At 38.0% G+C, this 27,174-nt stretch overlaps 1 protein-coding gene across 1 annotated transcript in view; it reads right to left on the minus strand.

Annotated features, from left to right (window-relative positions):
* Positions 1-27,174, minus strand: part of SGPP2 (sphingosine-1-phosphate phosphatase 2) — a 47,804-nt gene that overhangs the window by 4,467 nt on the left and 16,163 nt on the right. The window contains exons 2-4 of the mRNA XM_081956386.1: positions 20,161-20,319; positions 5,544-5,723; positions 4,788-4,877 (exon numbers count right to left, since the gene is read on the minus strand). Coding sequence (XP_081812512.1) covers positions 4,788-4,877; positions 5,544-5,723; positions 20,161-20,319 — 429 coding nt within the window. The remainder of the gene's footprint in view (positions 1-4,787; positions 4,878-5,543; positions 5,724-20,160; positions 20,320-27,174) is intronic.

Below are 27,174 nucleotides of genomic sequence, written 5' to 3' on the forward strand. Positions count from 1 at the left end.
GCCTGGTGATAAGCAATAAGGGCTGGCCAATTTCATATTAGTAACCATGTTTGGTTACCTAAATGGTCCTTTCCAGGGCCACAAACAATAAAAATGTTAACAAAACTCTAGCATCGGCCTTAGTAATTGCAACACACAAGGCACTGGGTATGCATCAGTTAATCTGTTTTCATAGTCATTGTAAGCATGCATTAGAAGCATGCAAGAAAATTCAATCCCCATCCAAATAGGACCTAATTGCAAAAAGCTTGTGCTTTTCACTTAAAAACCACCAGTGTAAATTTAAATATAACAATATTTGCATAACAATTAGCATAAAATATAAAATCAATGGCCTATCCAAAAAATGTTATAAACTGTAAACCGTAAAGCATGCAGGACTTTTTCACACAGCTGTATATAAGTTATTACTGTTGGATTTAATAGATTTCTTCAGAGAATTGCTTTTGGAACTATTCCCATAAGGGATTATGTCAGAAATGGAAACAATATGAGATTTACAAGAAGAGGTTGGAGACGAGCTAGCAAGAATCTAATAACCTGATCTTTCTTGGAAAGTGCCATATAATTTAGCTGTAATAAACAAAGGATGTGTGAAGCAAAAAGAGTAGCCTTCAAGCAAAAGGATATAATATTTCTGGGGATTAAAGGTTCATTGGCACCAGGATTTGTGAATAAAAGTATGCAATATTTGTATATGTACATAAAGATGACATTCAAAAAGAAACAGCCAATGTCAAACATCAAAACATTTTTCCTGCTATATAAAGTAGCATCATCTTATATTATCCTTTTAAATGTTTAGCTTTGGGGAGAACAATGTATTAGATGAAGTCTAAGCATTAAGAAATACTTCCATATATAGGCATATCAATCTAGCCAATAATTTGTTCCATCACTTTCTCCAGATTTGCCCCAAGTATATGATAAAAATTGGCCTAAAAGCTTCAATATGATATTTTGTCACTCTTGTCTTCCTCCACTTTTCAGTCTGAATTGTGTGTGTGTAATGAAAACATCTTTGAAGGTGTGTTGCCAAGAGATTATTTGTGTTGTAGCACACATACTTACCTTAACTCAGGGGTGTCAAACACAAGGTCCGTCTCCTGCTCTACATCGGGCCAGCATGGCTTCAGCCCAGTCTACCCAGTGAGAAGAGGAAACATGCAAGCGGTTTGGGGAGTGGCATCAAGCTGGCCATGCCCACCCAGTCAGCCACACCCACTCCCCCCCAGGTCAACCACAGCGTTGATGCGGCCCTCAATGAAATTGAATTTGACACCCCTGCCTTAACTGATCTTTAAAACAAACTAAGCCGAATTGAACTGCGTTACTACTTGAATGGTAGATCAAGAGGAAATCCCAGTTATACTGTTAGACTAGGAAATTGAAAAATATCCTACAAAAAGGTGATAGAAAGTCATTTACATACTGATGCTAGGAAAACCTCATGAATATGTTTGTGTAAAAATCAGGAGTCAAGCTTGATTTGGGAGAACTTACTCTATTTATGTGCGTAAACCAGAGGTGGCATTCTGTTGGTTTGTACCGGTTTGGGCAAACTGGTAGTGGCGGCAACGTGAGACTCTGCCCACCCAACCCTCTGCGCATACGCAGAAGGCTTATGCTCCCGCTACCAAACCGGTAATGAAGATAAGAGGATACCATTACTGGCATAAACTGATTAAATGTAAACACTTTAGAAACAATTTATAATTGGATCAGAGAAAATGCATATAACATGCAGAAAGGCTGGATTTAGGCATATATGTAAACACACGGATGGCATCAAAAATAAGGTAGAAAATAGGTCATCTTGTTCTTCCTTTCTGAAAAACATCTTGAATCTGAATACATTTTGTATCCCAGAATTCTGCTTTATTAGCATATTGCATCTCATGAAAACTTGAGCACACTGTCCTCAGAAATCTAGCTGACTACATGGAATTCAGGAACAGAAAAGGGTACACCAACACACATATCCCATTCCCCCTCTTTGAAGCTCTCCATTCATTCAACTGAATGCCTGAAGAAAACTACATGACACACAGATCTCATCAAGAACTATGCTGTCCCTGCCACCAGAGCATGTTCTTTACTTCCAACTGCTCCTCCGTTTCTGACACTCTCCTGTGTAGTGAAATTTTATGAGATTAGTAATTTGAAGCAAGAACTCATAAGACTTATAGGTAGTGAGAGGGGAATGGGCCATCACATCATTTAATGGCAACCAGGACTGCAAAAGGTTGTTATTTCTTTGACAGAAAAAGCCTGGATCATTCTCAGGTGGGAGAAAAGAGACTACTGAACTAATCAGAAAATTCTAGTTGAAACTTTGGGAGATAAACATAGTATTTTGTTTTAGAAACATGAGAACATTATAGAGATCTCCATGTTATTGTATATATAAGTAGTTTCAAACTCCAAAATATTTATTCATTTATTTATTTTTAATTTCATTTCTGGAGGTAAGAAAAATTATTCACAGAATTATAAGCTACTGAGATAAATTGACATATAATTTCATTAAGGTCATGATGCTCTTTTAAGACAACCAACAAAGGTTTCTCTCTTAATCAATGTCTTCATCTGTTTTAAAGAAGGTTTTTTTTCCCTTATCATTTTATCCTGGAAAAAATATGCAGAGAATTTTTACTGACTGATTAACTAACTGTGGTAACTAAGCTCTCCAATGGGGAAGAGACAATTCTCTGTTCTAAACTAAATGTCTTGATCTAATAAGGGTTTCCATCAAAATTCATAGTGATGAATAAACAAATGTAGCCATTAGCAGCTCCGATTATTTAAGATGATTATATGAGTAAGCTGAAATTATCATTAAAATGTCTTGTTTGATCTTCCCATCCCGTAAATAACATTAAGTCTAACTCTCAGTAAATGCACTCAATGATAGCTGCACTATGTAGCAAACAAGCTGTTTTAAAATAATGGAGTTTTACTTCATACTTTCTTCCGGTTTGATTAGATCACACATCAAGAAAAGTAAAAGTGTAAATGGCAGTGTTAGATTGCCTAAAGCAGGGTTGTCAAACTCGCATCATCACAGTGTCGTCACGTGATGTATTGTGACTTGCCCCCCCCTTTGCTAAACCGGGCATGGGCATGGCCAATGTGTGATGCATCTGGCCCCAAGCCGCGAGTTTGACAGCTCAGACCTAAAGGTACCATATATAAAGATATATTTCCTCAGTGAGCAAAGTCTTGAATTATGAAGAAACAATTTTTTTATTATTTACGTTCAGATTCTACAGATTCTTTGAGCTTCTATTAGAAACAAAATTAATGCTTTGTATTTAACTTTGCTGTTATATTGCTGTATCCTATCTTTTCTTCAGCTCAAGGCAGAATACATAGCCCTTCCTATTCTTAATGTCTCCCCCAACCCTTCAGAGTGGTATGATGGATTGAGAGAGAGTTCCTGGTCCAGAATTACCTAATGAGCATTCCTGGCTAAGAGTTGATGAGCCTAGATTGCACCAGTTATAAGCCAACATCTTTGCAATGTAGAAAAGATGTAGAGACTCTAGAAAGAGTGCAGAGAAGAGCAACAAAGATGATTAGGGGACTGGAGACTAAAACATATGAAGAACGGTTGCAGGAACTGGGTATGTCGAGTTTAATGAAAAGAAGGACTAGGGGAGACATGATAGCAGTGTTCCAATATCTCAGGGTTTGCCAAAAAGAAGAGGGAGTCAAACTATTCTCCAAGGCACCTAAGTGTAGAACAAGAAGCAATGGGTGGAAACTAATCAAGGAGAGAAGCAACTTAGAACTGAGGAGAAATTTCCTGGCAGTTAGAACAATTAATCAGTGGAACAGCTTGTCTCCAGAAGTTGTGAAAGGAGTTCCACTGGAAGTCTTTAAGAAGATGTTGGATAGCCATTTGTCTGAAATGGTATAGGGTTTCCTGCCTAGGCAGGTGGTTGGACTAGAAGACCTCCAAGGTCCCTTCCAACTCTGCTATTGCATTGTATTGTATTGACCATGATGCCATATTCACTGGCTGGCTGCTTCTACAATGCAGAACAAAAAATGACATTTCTTGAAATACAAATTGTAATGATATTATCCTACCTGTAAAATAAACATCAAAATTTTCTGCCACATAAATTATAGAAGAGAAATAGATTTGTTAGTTTTCAGAATAATTATTCATTAAAGCAACAGTCATTTTCAGTATATTTCAGGTCTCCAGAGAAATTTTCATGCAGTGGTTTGCTTGGTGGTCTGACTACCAAACAATCCTTGCAAAATTCCTTAGAGGAGCTTTCTCCAGATGTCAAACTAACAGTGGGAGCTGTAGAATAACAAGCTGGGAATTTTGGCTTATTGCTCCTTTAAGACACAGAACAGCAAATCATTGTTCTTGATTTTCAAATCCTGATTTATAAAAACATCAAGCCAGAATTCCTTGGACTTGTTTAAGTTGAAAGCTTAAGAGAGGCAGAAGAGGAAAATCACAAAAATAAGTTGCTTCTGAAAATTTAATTGCATATTCTTTTCAAGGAGGAAAATCTATATCTTAGAAAGTATTTTTTATTAATCATTTATTATATCATATCATAAGGAGTAATATATAGAATAATATTTGATGCAAACTAATAACTCCTAAATGATGACATACACATAGCAATGTCATTAAATAACTGCACAATTATGGACGCCTCAAAATTCTGTAATGTAATTAATGATGGCACCTTAAGCATTTCATGATTTGTTTTTCTTGCCTCTCATGGTCCCAGCAGTTACCCACAGTAAAAACTTACGAGCACTGTGTGCATTCCTGTGTAAATTCTGCTGAGGCCTACCAGAGATGAAAATAAGAAGGCTCCCAGCAGTCCAAGGTCAAGTGGATACTAAAAATATAAGGGGAAAGAATGTTAATAAAATCTTTATTCATCACTTACCCGAAAACAGTCCATCCACAATTTAGTTTGAGGATACCATACATAAATCTAAAGAATTAGAATCTCCCTTTCCTAAATCTAAGATGAAACAACTCATACAATGAGAAGGGAACTTATGACTTCCTAAGAGCCTTATTTGGATGAGTTACCTGAAGATCATAGATGGTGATGGTGATAGATAGATGGTGATTTTTTTTGTAGATAACATCAAGTGATTCCATTTTTTTTAAAAAGCCTTCAAAGTGTTCCAAGCTAAATGAAGAACTATGAAGAAGTATCTCCACAATTGAAAGACTAACCAAGTAGGTCCAAAAGTGAATTTGTGCACATCACCCCAAAAATCCCACTGGGACAAAAGATCCTAATTTTACAAAAATGTGATTGAGGATGTAAAACAGTCCCATATTCCTAGGAATGACTTTTCTGAGTGAAAAGTTTGTTAATACAGTCTGATGAAGACCAATACACAAGAAGGAAGAGGATAAAACAGAAATGGACTGTAATGCCACTGAAATACTTGAGACTTAAGATGGAAGGACTGATATTTGTCCAAATAAGGCAATGAAACTTGGTCATGCAACTTGACTAGATTAAATCAGAATTGCTGCTTCCTACCTTGTACTGGTTTGCAGTCACAGATACAAAAGTAAAAGAGATGACAGTGGCTGCCATTGCATGTGTGGATGGCATTCCATATTCTGCATTAGTCTTCTTTTCTAGCTTGACAACAGGTGGTGAACGAGGACGAGGCCACTTCAGAAGGTCTTTCATGACTTGACCAATATACATGACTACCTGGAGATACCAAAGAAACATTTTCCTGTTTGTTTATTTGTGTAGTAAACAAATTTACACGGCTGCCCAATTCATACACCAGTGACTTTGGGTGGCTTACAACATTAAAAACTACAACATAAAAACCATAGCCCCTTCCCCCACAAGATCATCGGATCAGCCACTTGATCAGCTCCATCTCTATTTAGGATCTCCAGGCCTGCTGAATAGCCAAGTCTTTGGTGTTTTTCAAAAAAGCAACAGTAGAGGGGCAATCATACCTTCATGGGAATTATGCCCCATAGGAAAGGAGTCACCACCGACAAGACACTTTTCATGCTCCCATCAATGAAGATCCCGAATAGTTGGGACCCACACCACATCCTGAATTCCTGTCCTGGCGAATTGGGTAGATGTAATGGAGGAAAGGTGGTCCTTCAAATAGCCTGGCTCCAAACCATTATTTAAAGTTTAAAATGAGAGATAGAGATTTGCCCAAGGATTTAAGATAAGTATTGGGAGAACCTACCCCAACCCGATCAGCTCCAGATGTCATAATTCCTAGACATATAGAGAAAGGTGCACTTGGAATTATATGAATTAAAAGTCTAATTCATCTGTAATTCATTTGCTGGTAAAGACTGACTTATTAAATCTCAGACTAATCAATAATTTAAAAAGGCCCAGAGTAGGAAGCCTGAGGTCAGGTAGGAAGTCTTTTCCCCGTGGCCCTAAAACAGAAGAACCCAACTGTTCTATGCACCATCAAAGACACTTCTAGGAGTAATAAGAATGTAATCTAAAAACACAAAATATCAATAATGGCAGGAACATTAAGCAGTGGCATTATACATTTAAAAATAACAAAGCAAGTCAATGTAATGCTAAAGCAGTGCGCCATAAATGCAGGAGGTAAAATGTTTGAAAGTCACAACAGAGAACATCATAACCTCAAACATTACAAGTTACACCTAAAGAGAAAATGTATTTCCCCTTTTGGGGAATGTAGCTTTCTTAGTGCATCTTTGAGCAAAGGTAACACAAACTATGTTGAGCTGAAATACTAACAATACAGTAATGTTTGTTCACTTATCCATTTTGCATACTGATTTAATCACATAACAGACTCCTGAGGGATGACGATATAGAACATAGAAATATAATAAACATATCAATCAAAGCAGAAAACATTTAAAGCAGGGGTGTCCAAACTTGGGAACTTTAAGACTTGTGGACTTCAACTCCCAGAATTCCCCAGCCAGCATGGCTGGCTGGGGAATTCTGGGAGTTGAAGTCCACAAGTCTTAAAGTTCCCAAGTTTGGACACCCCTGATTTAAAGCCTAATCCACAAGATAAGAGTTTCCACTCCATCATTCCCTAGGAGCTCTCTAGGGGGGATTTATGCCAACCTGACCTCTGGGATAGGCCAGTCCACGGGCACAGGCCATCACAGGAAATATTGCTTCTGAGCTTTGCTCTCCCATCGCCCCCCTGGTTTCCCCCCAAAAAAAGATTAAAAACTTCTACAGAGAGTACACTGGACAACTTAGTGCCACATCCTATTGCAAGGTGATGCTTTGAATTCCAGAAAATCTGTATTGATTATAACTTTGTTTCTCTACCAAAGATTGTCCCACATGTATCTCTCTCACTCTCTTTCACCTTTATTTCTTTTTACTTTCTTTCCTTTTATATAAAACTCTACTGGGTGTTCAATTCTAGTAGAATTTACTTAGTGGTTTTAAAGTTGTAGGAGAAAATGAATAAAGTAGAATGCACTTATGAAAAAAGTAGATATAGTTTGGACCGTAGGTATGTTCACTCTTTTCGTTGATGTAAGCAAGTTTCCCCTTTGCCCTACAGCATTTAGTGAAAAAGAGGTATTCCCTCAGTTAAATGTTATCCTATTTCCAGCTTTAATATCAACATCTTTTCTGTTCCTTTGGTACACCTTCCTTCATGAAATGAAGTTCACAAATTAAATACAATTCCTTTTTAAGTTCAAAGAGGACCTAAAATACATGAGTGACCTGGAGGCATCAAGAACACCATGTCATCAAGTCTGATTGTCAGCAATAACTTCAAAATTCTACCACTCCTAATCCCATGAGAAAAAAAAATATAAAACTGTTTCAGGAGCCTTGAAAATGTAAGATGGGAGATTTATGGATTGTAATTTTCATCTTCAATATCTGCATAAATCACTTGCTTCAGATGTGTTACAATTCTTTTCATGACCATGGAACATATAAAACGACAGATAAGTATTTGGGTCTCAAGATCAAGGGTCTTTTTATCAACAGTATACATCTGGAGATTTGGGGCAAAATGACTTTTTAAAAAATGCTTACCATTTTTATACGTTTACAAATGACTTTCATGGAACAGAAATGACTATTTTTGTCAAAATAGGTATTTGCAACTAAGCCATTGAAAATCAAAATGAAACTGAAAGGCTAAGAAGCAGAGAAACAGCTAATGCCGTATGTCTAATATAATGATGACTTTGACATGCATTTTCATTCTATATTTGGGATCAATAGCAGACTTCATCAGATAAACTTTCACCAGACTGAAATTAGCATACAATGAAATATTTTAATTCTTCAAGTCTGCTAGTTCCTAGCCATCTCGTAAAATAAAACATTTAACCATTAAAATAATAATAATAATAATATATATTTATTTCTTAGCCGCACCCTCTCCCGAAGGACTCGGGGCGGCGTACAATGAAACATATGAAATAAATATGTGGACAAAACAAACATATAACAGAGACATATACCGAGACACACACAAGGAGGAGGTCGGCTGATAAATAAAAACAATTAAAATACAGTATTTAAAAACCCCTAGATAATTAAATATAATTAAAATACCCAGTTAAAAACCCGTCAGGAGCGATATGGTTAGATCAAAGTTGAGCCAGGCCAGCTGCTTGGAATAGGTGGGTCTTAAGCTTAATACGAAAGGAGCGGAGGTCAGAGGTATTCCTAATATCCGGAGGGAGGTCATTCCACAGGGCTGGGCCCGCCACAGAGAAGGCTCTACTCCTAGGCGCCGCCCCGCGACACTGTCTAGTGGACGGCACCTGGAGGAGGCCCTCTCTGTGCGAGCGAACTTTCATCACTACATCAATTCCACTGATGTTGCCTGCTATATGAAGTTTGTTGTCTTACTTTAATGAATGAGAAGGTTTTACTGATTTGATGTTGGGGTAGGAGATTCAAATAAACATCTTGTATATTTCAGACAGGTATGGCAATTTTACAAAGCTACATGGGTCCTGTTGCCAATATATTTGCATGTTCAGTAGATGGGTGAAATATTCTTCCAGCAAAGCTGAAATGATCCTGGAAAAATCAGCATCTTGAATACTAGATACTCTGCAGGTTATAGCAGACTGCTAAATCTGCAGGGCAGGAGGCCTTAAATCTTTCATCCCAGAAGGTCTGACCTTATTTTCTGCTTTGGCAAAACAGCTTCTTACTAGCTTAGTAGTTCTGACTGCAACCACTTATTTTCCAGGCACCACCTATCATCTACCCAAGCATGGCATATGAGACACTGGACTTCACAACTTGTGCTGCTTTCTGGCAATCAAAATGTAAAATATAAGAGTTCAAATAATTTCTGTATTACTAACAAAGGGCAGAATAATATGGTGGCTGCAAAATTTGCCCGTACTTTGGGAGATACACTAATTGTACAAGAGGTAAATAACACAAACTATTTAAATATTATTGGTAAACTCAGATCAGTCCATAATCAAATCAAATCAAATTATACAGCGATGGACAAATGAACTTTTGTGTGTTGCTGTAGAGAGCCTTAGAGATGAGCTTGGGGAACAGCCAAGCTCAAACAGTACCAAAGACCCCACAATTCAACCCTGATGTTTTAAGCTCAGAAAGCATTAAAAAATTAAGCAAAACCAACTGGCTCCACTCTAACTTGCTAGAGTATAAGAGAGTGAAGAGGAAAGTGAAATGACTGTCAGGCTTTCAATATTCTATTAATGTAGCTTCTATCCGTAAAATGTAATTCCAGTCAAACTTACAGAGTCTGACTTCATTACAATTGAAATCATATTTCTCTGCTAGTAGAAATATCTAAACTATATGCTAATCAATAGGGCATCAACATTGCTAATGCACAGAAGAACATTGAAACCTGGCATGCAGTTGAAATTTTAAGTGGGTTTGGTAGCAAAGAATTTCATAATTCAGAAAAATTGGGATTTTCAAAAATAATAAATCTGATAATTGGACTAGATCGGAAGTCTCCTTAAATCAGTGTAGCATCACTCTGATTTTTCCAATTATACCTGGAAAATATTGTGACTCGAGATATAATGATGAGAACATCCATACAACTTCCTCAGATGACACTAATAGCAGTAGCATATGCTTTCTCAAAACAGAATGACAGGCACAGAAGTAGAAGTCAGGTCTTGTGTCCTCCCTGTACATTCCCAAAGGAGTAGATGGATTAGTTTTATGATGCCGCATAAAAAGAAAGACACCTTGTACCGAGAGGATGAACGTATTTCTTGTAGCAGATGTATGAATGTATTCCCACATGAATGAATCTACTTGAATCAATGAAGTAAGTCAAGTCAAGAAATACTTATGCTGAAATAAATTGGCCTTAAGGTGCTATAAAACATTAGTGTTTGTTGCTTAATATAGTGCACATTGCATGTATACTCCAACCTTATAAATATCTATATCCAGATCAAAAAAGGTAAAAGGAATAGAAAATGCTCTAATACCAGACCAATCAACCTGGGAAAACACATTTCCTTAAATATTAGTTGATAATATTTTCAGCAACCTGAGGCTACAAGAAGTAGGTTAGTGATGTAGCAATATCATGAAATTTGGACAGAGGTTATCGCTGAATATTGAACCTAACTGAAGATTAGCTTATTGTGTTTCCTGCCTAGCTTTGAATGTATTGCTTATAATTTATAATTTCTGGTGGCATGATTATGAATGTAAAAAAGGGGTTTCAGGTTGTTTATAGACTCTAGTCATCCCACCTCTGCTCTGATGCAAGGCAGAGTAAAATACTTGTGCAGAGGTGTTACTTCAATTAGGTAAAATCCAGTTCAGCTATATCCCAAGTTACTTATTAGTACTGTCAACTATCTTCTTGCCACCCTTTCTCCTCAATTTTATCTATTACAATAACTGAAAATATAATGTTTTATTCAGTGTAAGGTAGAAGAAGTTATATCATAAAAGATGAGGTATGATCTTTGAACAAATGTAAATATACTTGCAAAGAAAACCGAACTGGCTAGATTTTAAGCATGAGTACCTGACTGAACCTCAGCATTATTTATTTGTCAAAAGCTGATGAAGCAGAGAGCTTTCATCTCCTTTCTACTACAGAATATCTAATGAGCATTAACGGGAAAGTTTGAGCTGAGCACAAAAGCAATCTCTCAGTTTTATTCCTTCAAAAATAAGGCCATTGGGAATATGGCATTTATACCCTCACATTTTCTATCTACTGTATTATTAGTAATAATCTATGCAAGAACTTTGTTTCATATTTCAGGCTGAAACAATTAAACAGATTCAATCACATTTTCTCTCCCAATAGTCTATCATGGGGGCTATTAGTTTAACTCTAAATGCCTCCAATATAAAGGCTTTTCAGTTTGGAAGCAGGCCTAATTTTAGAGTGAAACATTGACTGTAAGAGAAGAGAGTTGCAGCTAGCTACTTACTTAGGCAATTTAGAGTACACAGAGTGCTGCAAAATCACCAAGACTTATTTAAAGTCATTTGAAATTTTTTTTAAATAATACAGCAACAGACAAAACACAAAAGTAATGCCTGTTATTCAGGTTTTAAGAAGGCAGAAAGATTAACTGGTTGTCTTTACACTACTACCTTCTGGGGAAAATAACATTAAGCAAAGCACAGAAAATGAGTAATAAATAGTAGAAAATAAATTAAAGGCATGAGATAAGAAAAGGAAATGCAGTGAAATATAGTTTATACCAGAGGTTCCCAATCTTTTTCGGTTTGCGGCTCCCATAACACTTCGGATTTTTTCCGCGGCTTCCTTAATAGGTACATCCGATTTTTTTTAATTTTTGACTTTTTAAGGATTTGGAAATCTACTTTTTAGTTCGTTAAGGTTAGGTTAATTGAAAAATAAATTAAACACGAGCTTTAAATTCACAATTTATTGAACATCATTTAATGATTTAAAATTATTAATGGGATGGATGGGCTTGTTGTTTGCTGCACAACTTCTCAAATCTTGGATCAGAAAAATAGCTTTTGAAAAGTAACTTAACCACCACACTAGCCCAGTGGTGGGCAACCTTTTTTTTCAACTGAGCCAAATCTCACCAAAACCACGATTGAAATTTATTTGGAGAGCCGCTCTTGCTTAGCAACCAAAATTTTGGGCTCAATTGTGGTCATATGTTGTTTTTCTTTCTTTCTTTCATCTCTCTCTCCCACTTTCTTTCTTTTTTTCTTTTTCTTTCTCTCTCTCTCTCTCTGGCTCTTTGTCTCTCCCTCCCTCCCTCCCTCTCTGTCTCCCTCTGTCATTTTCTCTGGGTGTCTATCTGTCTCTCTCTCTCTCTGTATCTCTGTCTCTCTCTCCTCCTTCCCCCATCTCTGTCACTGTGTGTGTGTGTGTGTCTCTGTCTCTCCCTCTGTCTCTCTCCCCTCCCTTCCTCTCTCTCTGTCACTCTGTGTATGTGGGTGTGTCTGTCTCTCACTCATTCACTTAATCACTCACTCTGTGTGTGTCTCTCTGTCTGTCTATCTTTCTCTCCCTCCCTCCCCCTCTGTGTGTGTGTGTGCGTGTGTGTCTGTCTGTCTGTCTGTCAGTCTCTCTCTGATTCCCTCCCTCACTCCCTCTCTCTGTTCCTCTCTCTGTCTGTCTGTCTCACTCACACACACACACACTGTGGTCACCACAGTGTGTGTGTGTGTGAGTGAGACAGACAGACAGAGAGAGGAACAGAGAGAGGGAGTGAGAGAGGGAATCAGAGAGAGACTGACAGAGATGAATCAGAGACGTACTTTTAGCTACCTGGCAGCGGCGTTTTGCCTTGGGGGGCTCCTCAGAACTTACCAAGACTTCGGAGGGAAGTTTACAGCCCTCCCTCGGAACGCTTCGGAGGGAAGCTTCTGCAAAGGCGAGTGGCAACAAGTCTCCCAGGCTTTAATTTGCCGAGCTGTGCGCACGCGCCTGTTTTCCACGGCGTGGAGCAGCGGCGAGATTCTGCGCGGCGAGCGATGATTCCAGGGACCATCCGGGAAGATGAGGAACGCGAGGGGGACCCTGCCCCCCCACTGATGCCCCCCGGAATCATCGCTCGCCGCCCAGAATCTCGCCGCTGCTCCACACCGTGGAAAACAGGCGCGCGCGTACAGCTCGGCAAATTTCAGCCTGGGAGACTTGTCATGCCCTGGCTTTTGCAGAAGCTTCCCTCCAAAGCCCGAGAGGAGGGAGGGAAGCGGGCGCCCGGCGCAGGTATTAATTGAATATTTCGCGGCGCCCTTATGACGATAGCGCGGCTCCCCAGGGAGCCGCGGTGCACACTTTGGGAATCACTGGTTTATACCAATGCTATTTACTATAGTTTTCCATATATTTCCCTTTGAAAATCATCCCTGCCTTCTATTATATCCATAATTTACTTCATACATTCATTTTTTCAATTAATCTTCTAATCTCTTTTTTTCGAGGATCTCCATTCAATCATAATTTTCTCATTATTCCCCCGCCTCTCGATTGATTCAATTTCCAATAAGAAAACAAATTTATCAAATTTATTTAGTTATCTGGTTCTCACTCATTCATTATATATGACCAAACCATCTTAATATAGTTCTTTCATTTTAAGAGTCAGGTGGCATGCAACTTGAATAGAATAGAATAGAATAGAATAGAATAGAATAGAATAGAATAGAATAGAATTCTTTATTGGACACACAACAAATTTATCTGGTGCATATGCTCTCAGTGTACATAAAAAGACAAGATACATTCATCAAGAATCATAAGGTACAACACTTAATGATAGTCATAGGGTACAAATAAGCAATCAGGAAACAATCAATATCAATATAAATCGTAAGGATACAAGCAACAAAGTTACAGTCATACAGCCATAAGTGGGAGGAGATGGGTGATAGGAACTATGAGAAGAATAATAGTAATAGTAATGCAGCCTTAGTGAATAGGTTGACAGTGTTGAGGGAATTATTTGTTTAGCAGAGTGAATTATTTGTTTAGCAGAGTTCAGGGGAAAAAACTGTTCTTGTGTCTAGTTGTCTTGGTGTGCAGTGCTCTATAGCATCATTTTGAGGATAGGAGTTGAAACAATTTGTGTCCAGGATGTGAGGGGTCTGTAGATATTTTCACAGCCCTCTTTTTGATTCGTGCAGTATACAGGTCCCCAATGGAAGGCAGGTTGGTAGTAATTGTTTTTTCTGCAGTTATAATTATCCTCTGAAGTCTGTGTCTGTCTTGTTGGGTTGCAGAACCAAACCAGACAGTTATAGAGGTGCAGATGACAGACTCAATAATTCCTCTGTAGAACTGTATCAGCAGCTCTTTGGGCAACTTCAGCTTCCTGACATGGCGCAGAAAGAACATTCTTCATTGTGCTTTTTTGATGACGTTTTTGATATTAGGTATCCATTTTAGAGATATGGTAGAACCTAGAAATTTGACGGTGTCTACTGTTGATACTGTGTTGTCTATTATTGTAAGAGGTGGTAGTATGGGAGGGTTTCTCCTAAAGTCTACCACCCTTTCTACAATTTTGAGTGTGGTTCAGTTCCAGATTGTTCTGGTTGCACAGAACATCGCTAAAATGTTACATTGGTCACTCACTTTTGTATTCGTTCATCACCCACTCATTCTTGACCTGATTTCTTTGGTTTTATTACACACTTTTTAAAAGTATTCCATTCTTACTGTATTCAGCTAAACTTTAATGTTACCCTAACTGGACAACTCTCAGTTCTCCAAGACAAAGTGGCAGAAACTTGCTCATAAAAACTAGGAGTACTGCATGCTCCTTTTTACAATCATACAACGGGGCTTATACTATCTTCAATAGCCATGTGTCATTTAAAAAATCCTTTCACCAATAGTTGTAGCCTCTTGTCTGCATCAATAGCTTAGGGTTTGGAGTAGAATCTCCCATGAAGGTACTGTATATGTAGCTATTGTGACCATAAGCTTTCTTAGCAACCATCAGGATCTCAAGCAGTGAAACATATTGTAGTTCCATTTTCAAGCCTGGTGAATGTCCCTACTCTGCCATCCCCCCAGCATTGTGGGTTTCTGTTTGTAGTAATTCTTAAATTGTTTTACTCATGCAAGTTGCAGGGCTTCATGTTTGACAATCTTCTTCATCTTTATGCCCTTCACAGAGATAACAAATTTTAACACAGCTGTCACAGGACTGGGAGTTATGCATGTTGAGGAAGGCTGGCTTAAAATTTGGCATCTCAAATGAAAATGAAATCTGCAAACAGTAGCCATCTTAGCCTTCATTAACTCCTACAACCTTTAAGTACCGGTATGTATTTTGCAGAAGTCATATTATCCTAGGATGTATGTAGGCATTTTGAGATCCTGTACCATAATTAATATCAATGATGCACACCATTTTAGCTTCTTTTATTTTTAAAATGTAAGTATTTTAATTTGATATCTGAGTTTGTAGTACTTTGTACACTTTGTAGTACGTGTTTCTCTGCTGTTTTATAAGCAGCCTCATGTCAAGACCGATATCAAGATATTAAGCCAAAAGCAATAAAGCTCAAACTTTAAAAGTTAAATACAAATAGCCACTAATTTGGATTGTGAAATCTTGAGGAATCAACAGATGCAATTACTATAATGAAAAGCTTGGAAATATGTAGCTAAAGATGTGTTCTAGCACATACAGAACATCATGTCCCAGACAACGTATTTCTGAAAATGCCAAATCATTTCCAGAACACTCAAATCAACTTCATTAGAGAAGAAAAAAGAAATGTTTTGAAGTCAGTCCATTCCAATTTGCACTCTCCTATTGGTGAGACTCCAGACATTGCGGAATTGCAATTCCCAATATCCTCCCAGCATTGTCCTTGTTACAGTAGGTATACTGGTTAAATAGTATGCAGAAAACTACAGACTCCCTATCAAAACGAGATTATGCAAATGCTGGGATAATTCTTATCTAAGTACTGACAATTTGCGCTATCATCATTGCCATCACTGTTCAAATCATTAAAGTTTTGGAGATGTCCAACATGAGGAATTCTTCTTTTCTGAAACTTATTAGTGTGCATTAAATACTCTCCAGGTGACGTATTGTCGATTCAGGCTCTGTTCTTCCACATATTTACTGTGGGTGTTATTCATGCCTGAATATATTAGCAAGGTAATATTTTTAAAATGTTTTGCTAAATCACATTGCAAGGTGTAAAGAGTTTTATTCAAACACATACATCTTGTTAAGTAGTTTCATTAAACAACACACATATATAAGAAGCCTTCAATTAAAGCAAGACAAAAAGCCTTTCTGTTCACAATTTAGAGATCTGTTTTGAGTATGAAATATTAATCTTCCCAATATTATTGGTGATCTCCAATAAAAGCAACTACCCTAGGTATGTAGCTCTCTTTGACCCAATCCATAAATGGCTGAGTGAAGTCAGTGAACACAGACTGAACCAATTTGTATGGCCTTAAGATGTGTTGATTCAGCTTAGTTTTAAATTTTCCCACCTCTTTGCCCCTTTATAATCAGCTAACATTTTCACCAAATTAAAAGGAACAATGGCGTACAAACTGAACTGAATCAAGGGAAAACAGGGGCATTATTCACAAATAAAAAACTGGATTCAGGATGGTGGTGGTGGGTAGTTCTTGCTTTCCTCAAAATGAAAAAAAACCAGCAACACAATGTTATTTATTTATTTGATTTTTATCATTTAATAAATATTTCAAAATGGAGAACATCCATAATACTTCCTCCTGCTATTTTCCCCGTAACAACAAGCCTGTCTGGTCATTGGGCTGAGAGTCAGTGACTTGCCCAAGGTCATCCCGCCAGCTTTCATGCTCAATTTCTAGGCCAGTACCTTAATCATTAGACCTGTGATGGCGAACCTATGGCATGTATGCCAGAGGTGGCATGCAGCATCCTCTCTGTGGGCCCGCGAGCGGTCACCCCAGTTCCGCTCCACCATGCATGCGTGCATGCCTCCCACCAGCCAGCTGGTCTTCGGGTCTCTGCTGCGCATGCGCAGGGGCGGGACATGTGTGAGGGTTGCACATACGTCTGTGGGCCGCATGCACATATGTGGGGGTTGGGGGGCATGGGGGAGAGTGTGTGGGAGGGTGGGCATGGATACACAAGGTGCATATGAATGGGGGATGCACATGCATTGTATTTTGGGGGTTCAGGCGCATGCACAAGCATTTGCTTGTGCGCACTTCGGCCACTCAGTCTGGAAAAGGTTAGCCATCACTGCGCTATATCATATTGGCTCTTCAGTTTATAATAAGCTCTATTCCTTTAGAGGTATGTAATATCAACAGATATTACACTCAAGACACTCCAATGCCAATTTTGTCCTCCTGCTGTCCCTTGATGCCACTGACTCAGGAAGAAGAAATTCAATCTATTTTAACTGAATAGACTGTACTCCCTCTGAAGAAGGTAGCTCTGATGTCTGAAAATACTTTGGCCCTTAGCTGTCACTGGAATTTGCAGGTTCTGGCTGTGGCAAGAAGCACTTTTGCAAAATTAAGGCTAATCTTGGTGGTATTAATCTATCCCTTGATTAAATTCATTAAATTGTTATGCCCAGCTGCTTGTAGAGCACACACTATTTTTGTAAGTACAATATAAAGAACTTAGGAAAAGGGATATATTGGAACACAAAGAAAGTAAACAAGAGAAAAAAACAATAATGAAAAAAGAAACACTACCAGGTTTAAATTAAAAAGAAAACTGCATCTCCCCCTTCCCTCCCATGTGTATCCTCATTTACCCAGAGTTAAATACTTGAATTTTGTATTTAACATTAGTTCATGGAGAAAATCTATCTATCTCATTAGGAGTCAAAAACAACTTGATGGCACATAATCAATTATTGTTACAATTAATTGTAATATATGTGCAATAATTGTTACTAGTTCTTACTTGAGCCCTAAAAATTATGTTCTACATATGTAAAATTGGGCACATCCCTGAGAAATTCTTTAGTGTTATAATTGGTGCAGGAGGGCTGCTGATTGATACAAGGACCTTCATGAAAATTGTTCTGCACAGTTGGCAGCTCCCTGCTGGATACAGTTAAGGCACTTCATTTACCTTTAAGGACAACCTGAGAGATCTTATCTCCTGTTATGCACCTGTCCAGCTTGTAAGGTCTACACAAACCCTTTCAAAGAAGCTCCTGTTGCCAGAATGTTGCCTATCAGGTCCCTGGAAGAAGGTTGGTGGAAAGGCATGGAATTCATTCTTTCAGAAGTTATGTTTTTAGCCCCTAACTCTCTTAGCAGTGAAAAAAAATCTGCAAAGAACCTTCTCTTTTGCTGGGGTTTAATTGGTTATTGATTTTAGCATCCATTTCCATTTTTTAAAAAAAAATCTTTCAAGTTTTTAACTTGCTAGTTTTCTTAAGTGCTCATTTGTGCAGAATGGTAGGGTATAAATAAATCAAACAATCAAATAAGAAAGAGGAAGCACTTAGATTGTAACAATTTGGATACTCAGAAATGTTTTAAAGCAATAAAAGAAGCCTGAAAGCCTATTTCTACAACAATCTAACTAAGTTCAGTTTTCTGAAAATGAGTTTGGTATATACATCCAGCGAAATCAATGCATTCAGAGAACTACAGTATGAAATGCCAAGACAATAGCTGGAAAAGGGCAGCATAATTATTACTTGAGTATTTTTGCTTAGGCCTTTTTGTAATCAAAACTGGCTATATTTGCTCAGAATACCAGTGTAAAACATAAGGCCTATGATACTTTCAATGCATACCTGAAACAGAGAACAGAGGTTGGCCCTGGATAGGAAGTGGATCCACTGGAAGGTGTGCTGTATGGTCTGGCCCAGTGGTGGGTTGCTAACTGGTTTACTACCAGTTCACTCATGCTCGCGTGCAATGCTTCTGGGCATGCACAGAAGTGTCCGGGTGAGTGGAGCCTCCCACCGCAGCCACTACCAGTTCGGCCGAACCAGGCCAAACCTGGAGCAACCCACCTCTGGTCTGGCCTCTTTAAATGACACTTATCCTTTTAACTCTGGGTGGTCAGAAAATACATCCACTGGTGGAGACTGTGGAATTACTTTATGAGTTCCAGAGACGTTGTATTATTAAAAGCATCATGTTACGCACAATAAAATTATGTCCTCCTGTGCCAAGCATCTCCATTTTTCTACATAAACTCTAAACTTAAACCACAATTTCGAGACATGATTTTGTGTGAGAGTACTGGTAAGGTTTGCTCCATGGGCATAGGCAAGTTGCACAGTTTACAGCATGCCTATATGAATCCATCCCATTCATTCATTCATTCATTCATTCATTCATTCAGACAAACCAGGTACCCTGAAAAGCAGAGCTGCAATGGCTTCTCTCAACTCAGAAAATCAAGGTATCAAATGCATTTTGTTTATTTAAAAAAATGTTCTACCATCCTTGCCACTATCTGCCAAGAATAGGGGAAGGCTTAAACAGCCAAAGAATATGTGCATGTATGTTGAGGCATTCCTATCCACTCTCTCATTTCTGGTACCACTACTGATTTTATACATAGATTCATTGCAGAACATGGAATGCCTTTGTCCTTCTCCAAGTAAGCTATCTTAAGTTGATGGGATACAAAATGCTTAACAGAAGTCACCAATTCAGCCCTATTAACCATTTGAGTCCAGCAGAGGGCACCACTACACTCAGAGATATAAAAATGAAAAAATCCGATACTGTGAATAGAGTACAACACAGCAAAGATCACCACTGTTCTTGATCAGCTATTCTAATCCTCTGGAGAATTCCTACAATGAAAAGGAACTGTGTAGGACGAATATTCTCCCCAGATGTAAAGGCTGGATTGATTCAATTCTAGCAGTCTCATGTATATGAAAACCAGTTTCAACTGTATGTAGTTGTTCATCTGAACATTCTTCCCATGAAGTGTCCATTTGTAAGCATGTCGAACAGACCATCTCAGGAGACACGCAAGTCGCATCAGGCATGAACCTTTCCAAAAACCAACTGTTTATATCATTGTTTGGGAGTTCCATGCCCAAAATCTTATTGTCTCCGTCCAAATGGGGAGAAATGAGCATAGAAGTAGTTAGTGGGGCTTTTACATGGTTTAATTTACAACCAGTTAGCTAGAGAAAATTAGCAACAACATATTAAACTGTGAATAATGTGAATAATACTTACCGACCACATAATTATCAGTCTCCGTGCAACGTGGGCGTTAATGATCCAGTAAGTGAATGGAAGAAACGTGATGTAGAAAACTTCCTGGCCCATTGCAGCAGAAATTTTGAACAGGTAGTAGTAGAAATAATTTGTTACAACATAATCTTGTGAACAGTCCTGCAAGGAAATTGTAAGCGTTTTAGTACATTTATAAAGGGAATCTAAATGTTACTCAGTTTCAACAATCTTGGTTTTCCAAAAACTGGAACATACAAACAAAAACTCGACTTCGGCTTCTCTCTCTCCTTTTTAACCGGCAGGAAGTTACAATAGTTTTCCTGATTCTGTTGCTGCAATAGGGATTTACTGAACTGATAAGAAGCCCTGGAAGCAAGGTAGCATATTTCAATTTCCCTTATGCTATGATGGTATGAGAAGCACAGCAAAATTCACCGATACTCTTTCCACATTCATTGATACTATTAAGGATACTTCTTGAAGTTCACCAGCGCCCAAAGACATACAACCAATCATTCTTTTATCACAACAAAATGATGTTAGTGTTCAGGATATATTCAAAGCTTTTTCTAAATTGTCCCCAAAGCTGAGGGTAGTCCTTCTTCCCAGTTGTGAACAACTTCCAAATGTTTCTAATTGGAGGAGGAAAAGCAGAAATTAATAACCAGAGAATGAATAAAGAAAATAGGGGGGGGGGGTTAAGAAAAATAAAAGGGGGAAGAGGGAAAGTTTGTAGGAAATGAATAATAGGAAATTTAAGAGAAAGGAAAAGAGTTTTGACAGTAGGTAATGTTTCTTTCCTAAATGACATTTACTTCACCATAGAAAAGTGAAATAATTTCTCCACTGTGGAATGTTCTACATTCAGATATTTGCCTAACAAAGTATGTTGGAGGTTCTTAAAGTTTTTAAGAGTTCTTGGAATGAAGGTACCAATGAAAACATTGGAGAATAAATCCATCATGAAACGGTGGGGAATCTCTCAAAGCCCACTGGATTTGAAAGCAAGGAAATGCTTGAACAAACTTTGTCATGGGAGCCAAACAGAATAAGACAGATCATCTGCAGGATTACAAGCACCACATGCAACAATGAGAATTCCAATGGAAGAATATTAAATTTATTCCACATATCAGAGAAAACTATTACAAGATGTCTTATTGTTGCAACACCACTCCAATCCTGACTACTAAAAAATGGACAATTCTTTCTCTAAACTTTGCTGGAAATGTAATCAAGAGAGCAAATCTCTTTTTCCGTAATGGGTTGCAGTGTTGTAAAGCTCAATTCTGGAAAATGACTAATACTTGCATTAAAAAAAATCTTAAAAGCTGAATTCCCATTTCAGCCTCAATTTTCTTATTAAACCACGTATCCCTTCAAAGTGTACTGAATTAGCATTACATATGGTAGCTGCTGCAAGATTTTATGCCTTTCACTGAAAAGGTTCTTTGTCCATGGAAAAATGTCTAACCAAATTTGAGAGTATGCTTCAATGTTTAGAATATAATTGTACCTTAAAAGTAAATTTGACATAGAATTCAACTCAAGCCATCCAGAGATTTCAATTTAATGCATGGATGTGTACCATATGCATAATTTGGATTTCTCCAGGTATGGAACCTATACTCCAATTGCACAGGATATTACATCAGAAGAGTTTCTAAAATAATGTGGATTGAATGTCTTTTAATTTATAATTCTACATGGTGATTTATACTGTGTTGACAGAGATTCTGGAGATAGACTCCTAAGCTGTAGCTTAGAGCTTAATTGTGATTTTTTGTTTTTAAAAACTATGTAACTCTGCTTACTGTCAGGAGTTCGATGTTGACCGGCTCAAGATTGAGTCAGCCTTCCATCCTTCGGTAAAATGAGGTCGGTAAAATGAGGACCCAGATTGTGTAAACTGACTCTGTAAACCACTGAACTGTAATACTATAAAACACTATGAAGTAGTATATACCGTAAATCTAAGTGTTATTAATACAATACAATACAATACAATAGTAGAGTTGGAAGGGACCTTGGAGGTCTTCTAGTCCAACCCCCTGCCTAGGCAGGAAACCCTATACCGTTTCAGACAAATAGCTATCCAACATCTTCTTAAAGACTTCCAGTGTTGGGGCATTCACAACTTCTGGAGGCAAGCTGTTCCACTGATTAATTGTTCTCACTGTCAGGAAATTTCTCCTCAGTTCTAAGTTGCTTCTCTCCTTGATTAGTTTCCACCCATTGCTTCTTGTTCTACCCTCAGGTGCTTTGGAGAATAGTTTGACTCCCTCTTCTTTGTGGCAACCTCTGAGATATTGGAACAATGCTATCATGTCTCCCCTAGTCCTTCTTTCTCTTAAGCTAAACATACCCAGTTCCTGCAACCGTTCTTCATATGTTTTAGTCTCCAGTCCCCTAATCATCTTTGTTGCTCTTCTCTGCACTCTTTCTAGAGTCTCCACATCTTTTTTACATCGTGGCGACCAGAACTGAATGCAGTATTCCAAGTGTGGCCTTACCAAGGCATTATAAAGTGGTATTAACACTTCACGTGATCTTGATTCTATCCCTCTGTTGATGCAGCCTAGAACTGTGTTGGCTTTTTTGGCAGCTGCTGCACATTGCTGGCTCATATTTAAATGGTTGTCCACTAGGACTCCAAGATCCCTTTCACAGTTACTACTACTGAGTAAGGTATCACCTATACTGTACCTGTGCATTCCGTTTTTGTTGCCTAAATGTAGAACCTTACTCTTTTCACCATTGAATTTCATTTTATTAGATAGTGCCCAATGTTCAAGTTTGTCAAGATCCTTCTGTATCTTAAGCCTATCTTCTGGAGTGTTGGCTATTCCTGCCAGCTTGGTATCATCTGCAAATTTGATGAGTTCCCCATTTATTCCCTCATCCAAATCATTGATGAAGATGTTGAAGAGTACTGAGCCTAAAACAGAGCCTTGGGGTACTCCACTGCATACTTCCCTCCATGTAGATGCAGTTCCATTGAGAACTACACGTTGAGTGCGGTTGGTCAGCCAGTTACCAATCCATCTGGTGGTGATGCTGTCTAACCCACATTCTTCTACTTTATCTAGTAGTAGGTTATGGTCTACCTTATCAAAAGCCTTACTGAAGTCCAAGTAAACTATATCAACGGCATTATTGCTATAGTACACTCAGTTATTTATATTTAATTAATGAAAAATGCAAGCTCCACGATACTTTAAAATGTCTTCTTTATTCACCTATAGTTTAGTTTTTATCCCTTGTTCTCATCTTTTTAATAGTAGTCTACATATTTTAATCAAAATTTAAAAAGTGAAACTATTTTACAGACAGATGGAACAGTGAGAGGCAAATCCAAAGGATGTTAATTCATTCAAGGAATCCTAGAAGTAATTCACAAAATGCTAGGAAGAGTATTTATTTAACAGAATTGTCTTCTCCATGAAACCTGCATAATGACATTATGGTTTATTTTCTTGAATAATGAATACAGAAATGATACAATATAACAACATGTCTCTTTACAGTCAACTTCATAATACAGATGTTGAATGTCATATTGCAACAAAATCCATAAATAGAAAGGCGTTTCAGCTTAGCTAGAAGACTAATATTTAAGTAGTTATCAAAATATACCACCATGCTCTAGATGAGATTCTAGGACCTTCATATCTTATGGGTAACTAAATAAGGCTCCAGATACCAACATATAGCAAAAGCAAGAACAGATATAGCTGAAACAAATTTTCTCAAGATTTGCAACACCAGTGTTTCTCCCACCCTGTTCTGGATGTTGATGAGCCAACCATCTTGAAACAAAAGAAGTGTTGATGTCTTCAGTATACAGCAAGGCACAACATATGGTGTATAATTGAGATTTGTTTTATTTGGCATATGGTGCTATAATGAAGATTTGTTTACTATTATATAATTCGTTATATATCTATTTCTAAAGTTTATATACAATTCAAACAGTTGACAAATACTTTTGTTTAATCAACGAGTTGTTCCTAGTAATATAAAATTACAAAGAAACAATCTTAAATTTCTATTTTTTTTTCATTTGTTTTTATATAGTTATTTTAAATTCCTTATTCCCTGGAGCACAGAACACAGTTCTCACAGCAGACTTTTTTCTACTTCTAAAAATAAAACTCACTCAGCTGTATATTAAAATAAACTCTGTTCTTGGTCAAAGGGCATTGACAATGATGTTCATATAACATAATGCTAGACAACCAGTAGAGAGCAGATCTCCCTTTCATTGTCCACAAGATTCCCCGATCCACTTAATTTTATTTCTATTATTTCCAATCCAACAGAATGATGGAAAAAATTAAGGAATTCAGGACTTTCTGTTTATCCACGAGAAGGTCTTTAAGTCTTTAAAACTGAACAGAATGAGACCAAATCTGGTATTGGAGAAGAAACTGGGGGGAGGGGAGGGGGAGTCTAAAAGAGAATCAGGTTCAGATCTCCCACTGAGTGGAGAGGAAAAAAAATCCCCACGGAGTTGGTGAGCAGCTCCAAATGTTCCTGACTCCTCCAATGTAAACCCCTGCTGTCTGCCGCTGAGACCCAGAATAGAAATGACAAGGCCCACTGTGTGCTTCTTGTGTGCATATACTCAGAAACATAAAGAAACACCATACAAGAGGAGATCAAAAACATAAACATATCTGCTGTTTTTTCACATGGAAGAAAATATAGACCATACTGTTAAAGAGAAGGGAAGAGATGAGAAGCCTTGTCCCTACTTTGTTTTCATGGCCATTGTTATGAATGAGAAGACACCCCACTTGATCAACAAAAAGTTATTATTTGTATTTGTATTTATTAGTTTGTCTAACATGTACAAGATAGAAGGTATTAATATAAACATGGACATGAACAAAACAAATGAATACAAATAAATGGAGACAGTAGGGCAGGGATGGTAGGCATTCTAGTGCCTAATGCATGGCCCCTTTATGGACCTCTTAGGAATGGGGTGAGGTCCACAGTAGACAGTTTAAGGTTGAAGCTGTGAGGGTTAGAGGATGTAACAACAGAATCAGGTAGAGCATTCTAGGCATTGACCATTCTGTTGCTGGAGTCGTATTTTCTGCGATCGAGTTTGGAACCGTTTACCTTGAGTTTGTAATGATTGTTTGCCCATGTATTATTGAGGTTGAAGCTAAAGAAGTCACTGACAGGTAAGACGTTGTAGCAGACAGTTTTGCGTACTGTGCTTAGATCATACTGCAGGGATTGCAGTTCCAGATTGTCCAAACTCAAAATTTCAAGCCTGGTGGTATAGGGAATTTGATTGTGAGTAGAGGAGTGGAGTACTCTTCTCGTAAAGTACCTCTGGTACTTTACCTCTGGACATCATATTAATGTCTGATATACAGCGTGGATTCCAAGCAGAGCTGTATTCAAGAATTGGTCTGGCAAAGGTTTTGCATGCCCTAGTTAGCAATACAATGTTACCAGAGAAGAAGCTTCTCAAAATTAGGTTAACAACTCTTAATGCCTTTTTGGCAATGCTGTTTACAGTGCACAAGGCACATATGAAGCTTTGTAAGGAAGCCTAAATGGATACAAAGCAAATTCATATGTTGCCTTTCCAATGATTGAGCTAAGAGGCACAGCAACTCCAGCATTACTTTGTTAGGGCAGTTGATAGGGAATTGTGTAGATCACCTGCAGCGCATCTGAGATTTGCCAGGCATTTGGTAAGGAATTTCTGAGAACAGGAAACTAGTTCAGAAGTAGAGCAAATCAATTCTTAAGCTCTCAGGACCAAACTAGAGACAAATGTAACTGTATAAAGGCAGTCAGTGTGAATGGTAAGCTGCTACAATGCTTTGCTTAAGATTAATTGCATGGAAAGCTGGATAACCTCAGAATTTGGGGCAAGAAAGAAGGTTGCCATTTTCTTGCTAGGACTTTGCCGAAAGTGGCCTTTCTTGGAGCTGCTGTTTGTATTTCAGCAGACATTTCCATCAGATTCACAGAGGCTTCACTTGGAATGCAAACGGGAGTCGAATTTTGTCAGGAATGGATGGTAGGAAAAGATGAGGGAATTTCCCCCCCCCCCCGTCAACAGCTGTACTTATAATCTAATTTTTCTCATGATTGCAATTTAAATAAATAAAAGACACTAATTGCAATTTGCAGGATGAAAAACATCCACTTTAGATCCACAGAAATCGCATTTCCAAAACATTCCTAAAACATTCTGTGGCAAATAACTGTGACCAATTGTATGCTCATAGGGCCATCATGCTGCAAACCACTACATCACATGATGCCACTAATTCCTTGCAATAGATCATTTAAAACAGGGCTGTGAAACTATGTGCTGACCACGCCCATGATTGGTTTAGCGAAGGGGGAAGGGAAAGTCCTGATGCACCACGTGACACCACCATGACAATGTGAGTTTGACATCCCTGATTTAAAATGTTATTTTGGGAGAAAAGGAAAGATAGTTGCTCCAAGGGGCTGTGTAATCAAATGCTGGACATAACAACCGCAAACACTTTCCAAGGAAGTCTCACAGATGTATGAATGAAAATATATGAATGGAGAATAAAATATGCAGGACATAAATTGCAAATTATGGAAATTATTTTTCCATTCTGCTCTGGTCAGGTGAGATTCTTATATCGAATGCAATGCCAGGTATTGAGCACCATAGTTCAAAATGGACATGACAAATTAGATCAAATTCATTGCAAGGATAGTGATCTGGAAACAAAAGGCCTATAGGAAATGCTTATAGCCTATGGGAGTATTTAGATTACATGAAAGTCAATCAAAGGGAAATATGATGATGGTTTTTAATAAGGGTTCTTAGAAAAAAAGGGAATGGACTTTTTCCTCTGTTGCCTCAGAAGGAAGAGTTGGAATCATTGGTTTAAAACTGTAAGGACTAGTTTTAAGATTGGATGTCAAGAGAAACTTACAATAATACAATACAATAGTAGAGTTGGAAGGGACCTTGGAGGTCTTCTAGTCCAACCCCCT

This window comes from Natrix helvetica (assembly GCF_964273705.1).
Source record: "Natrix helvetica genome assembly, chromosome: 5".
Taxonomy (NCBI): Eukaryota; Metazoa; Chordata; class Lepidosauria; order Squamata; family Natricidae; genus Natrix; species Natrix helvetica.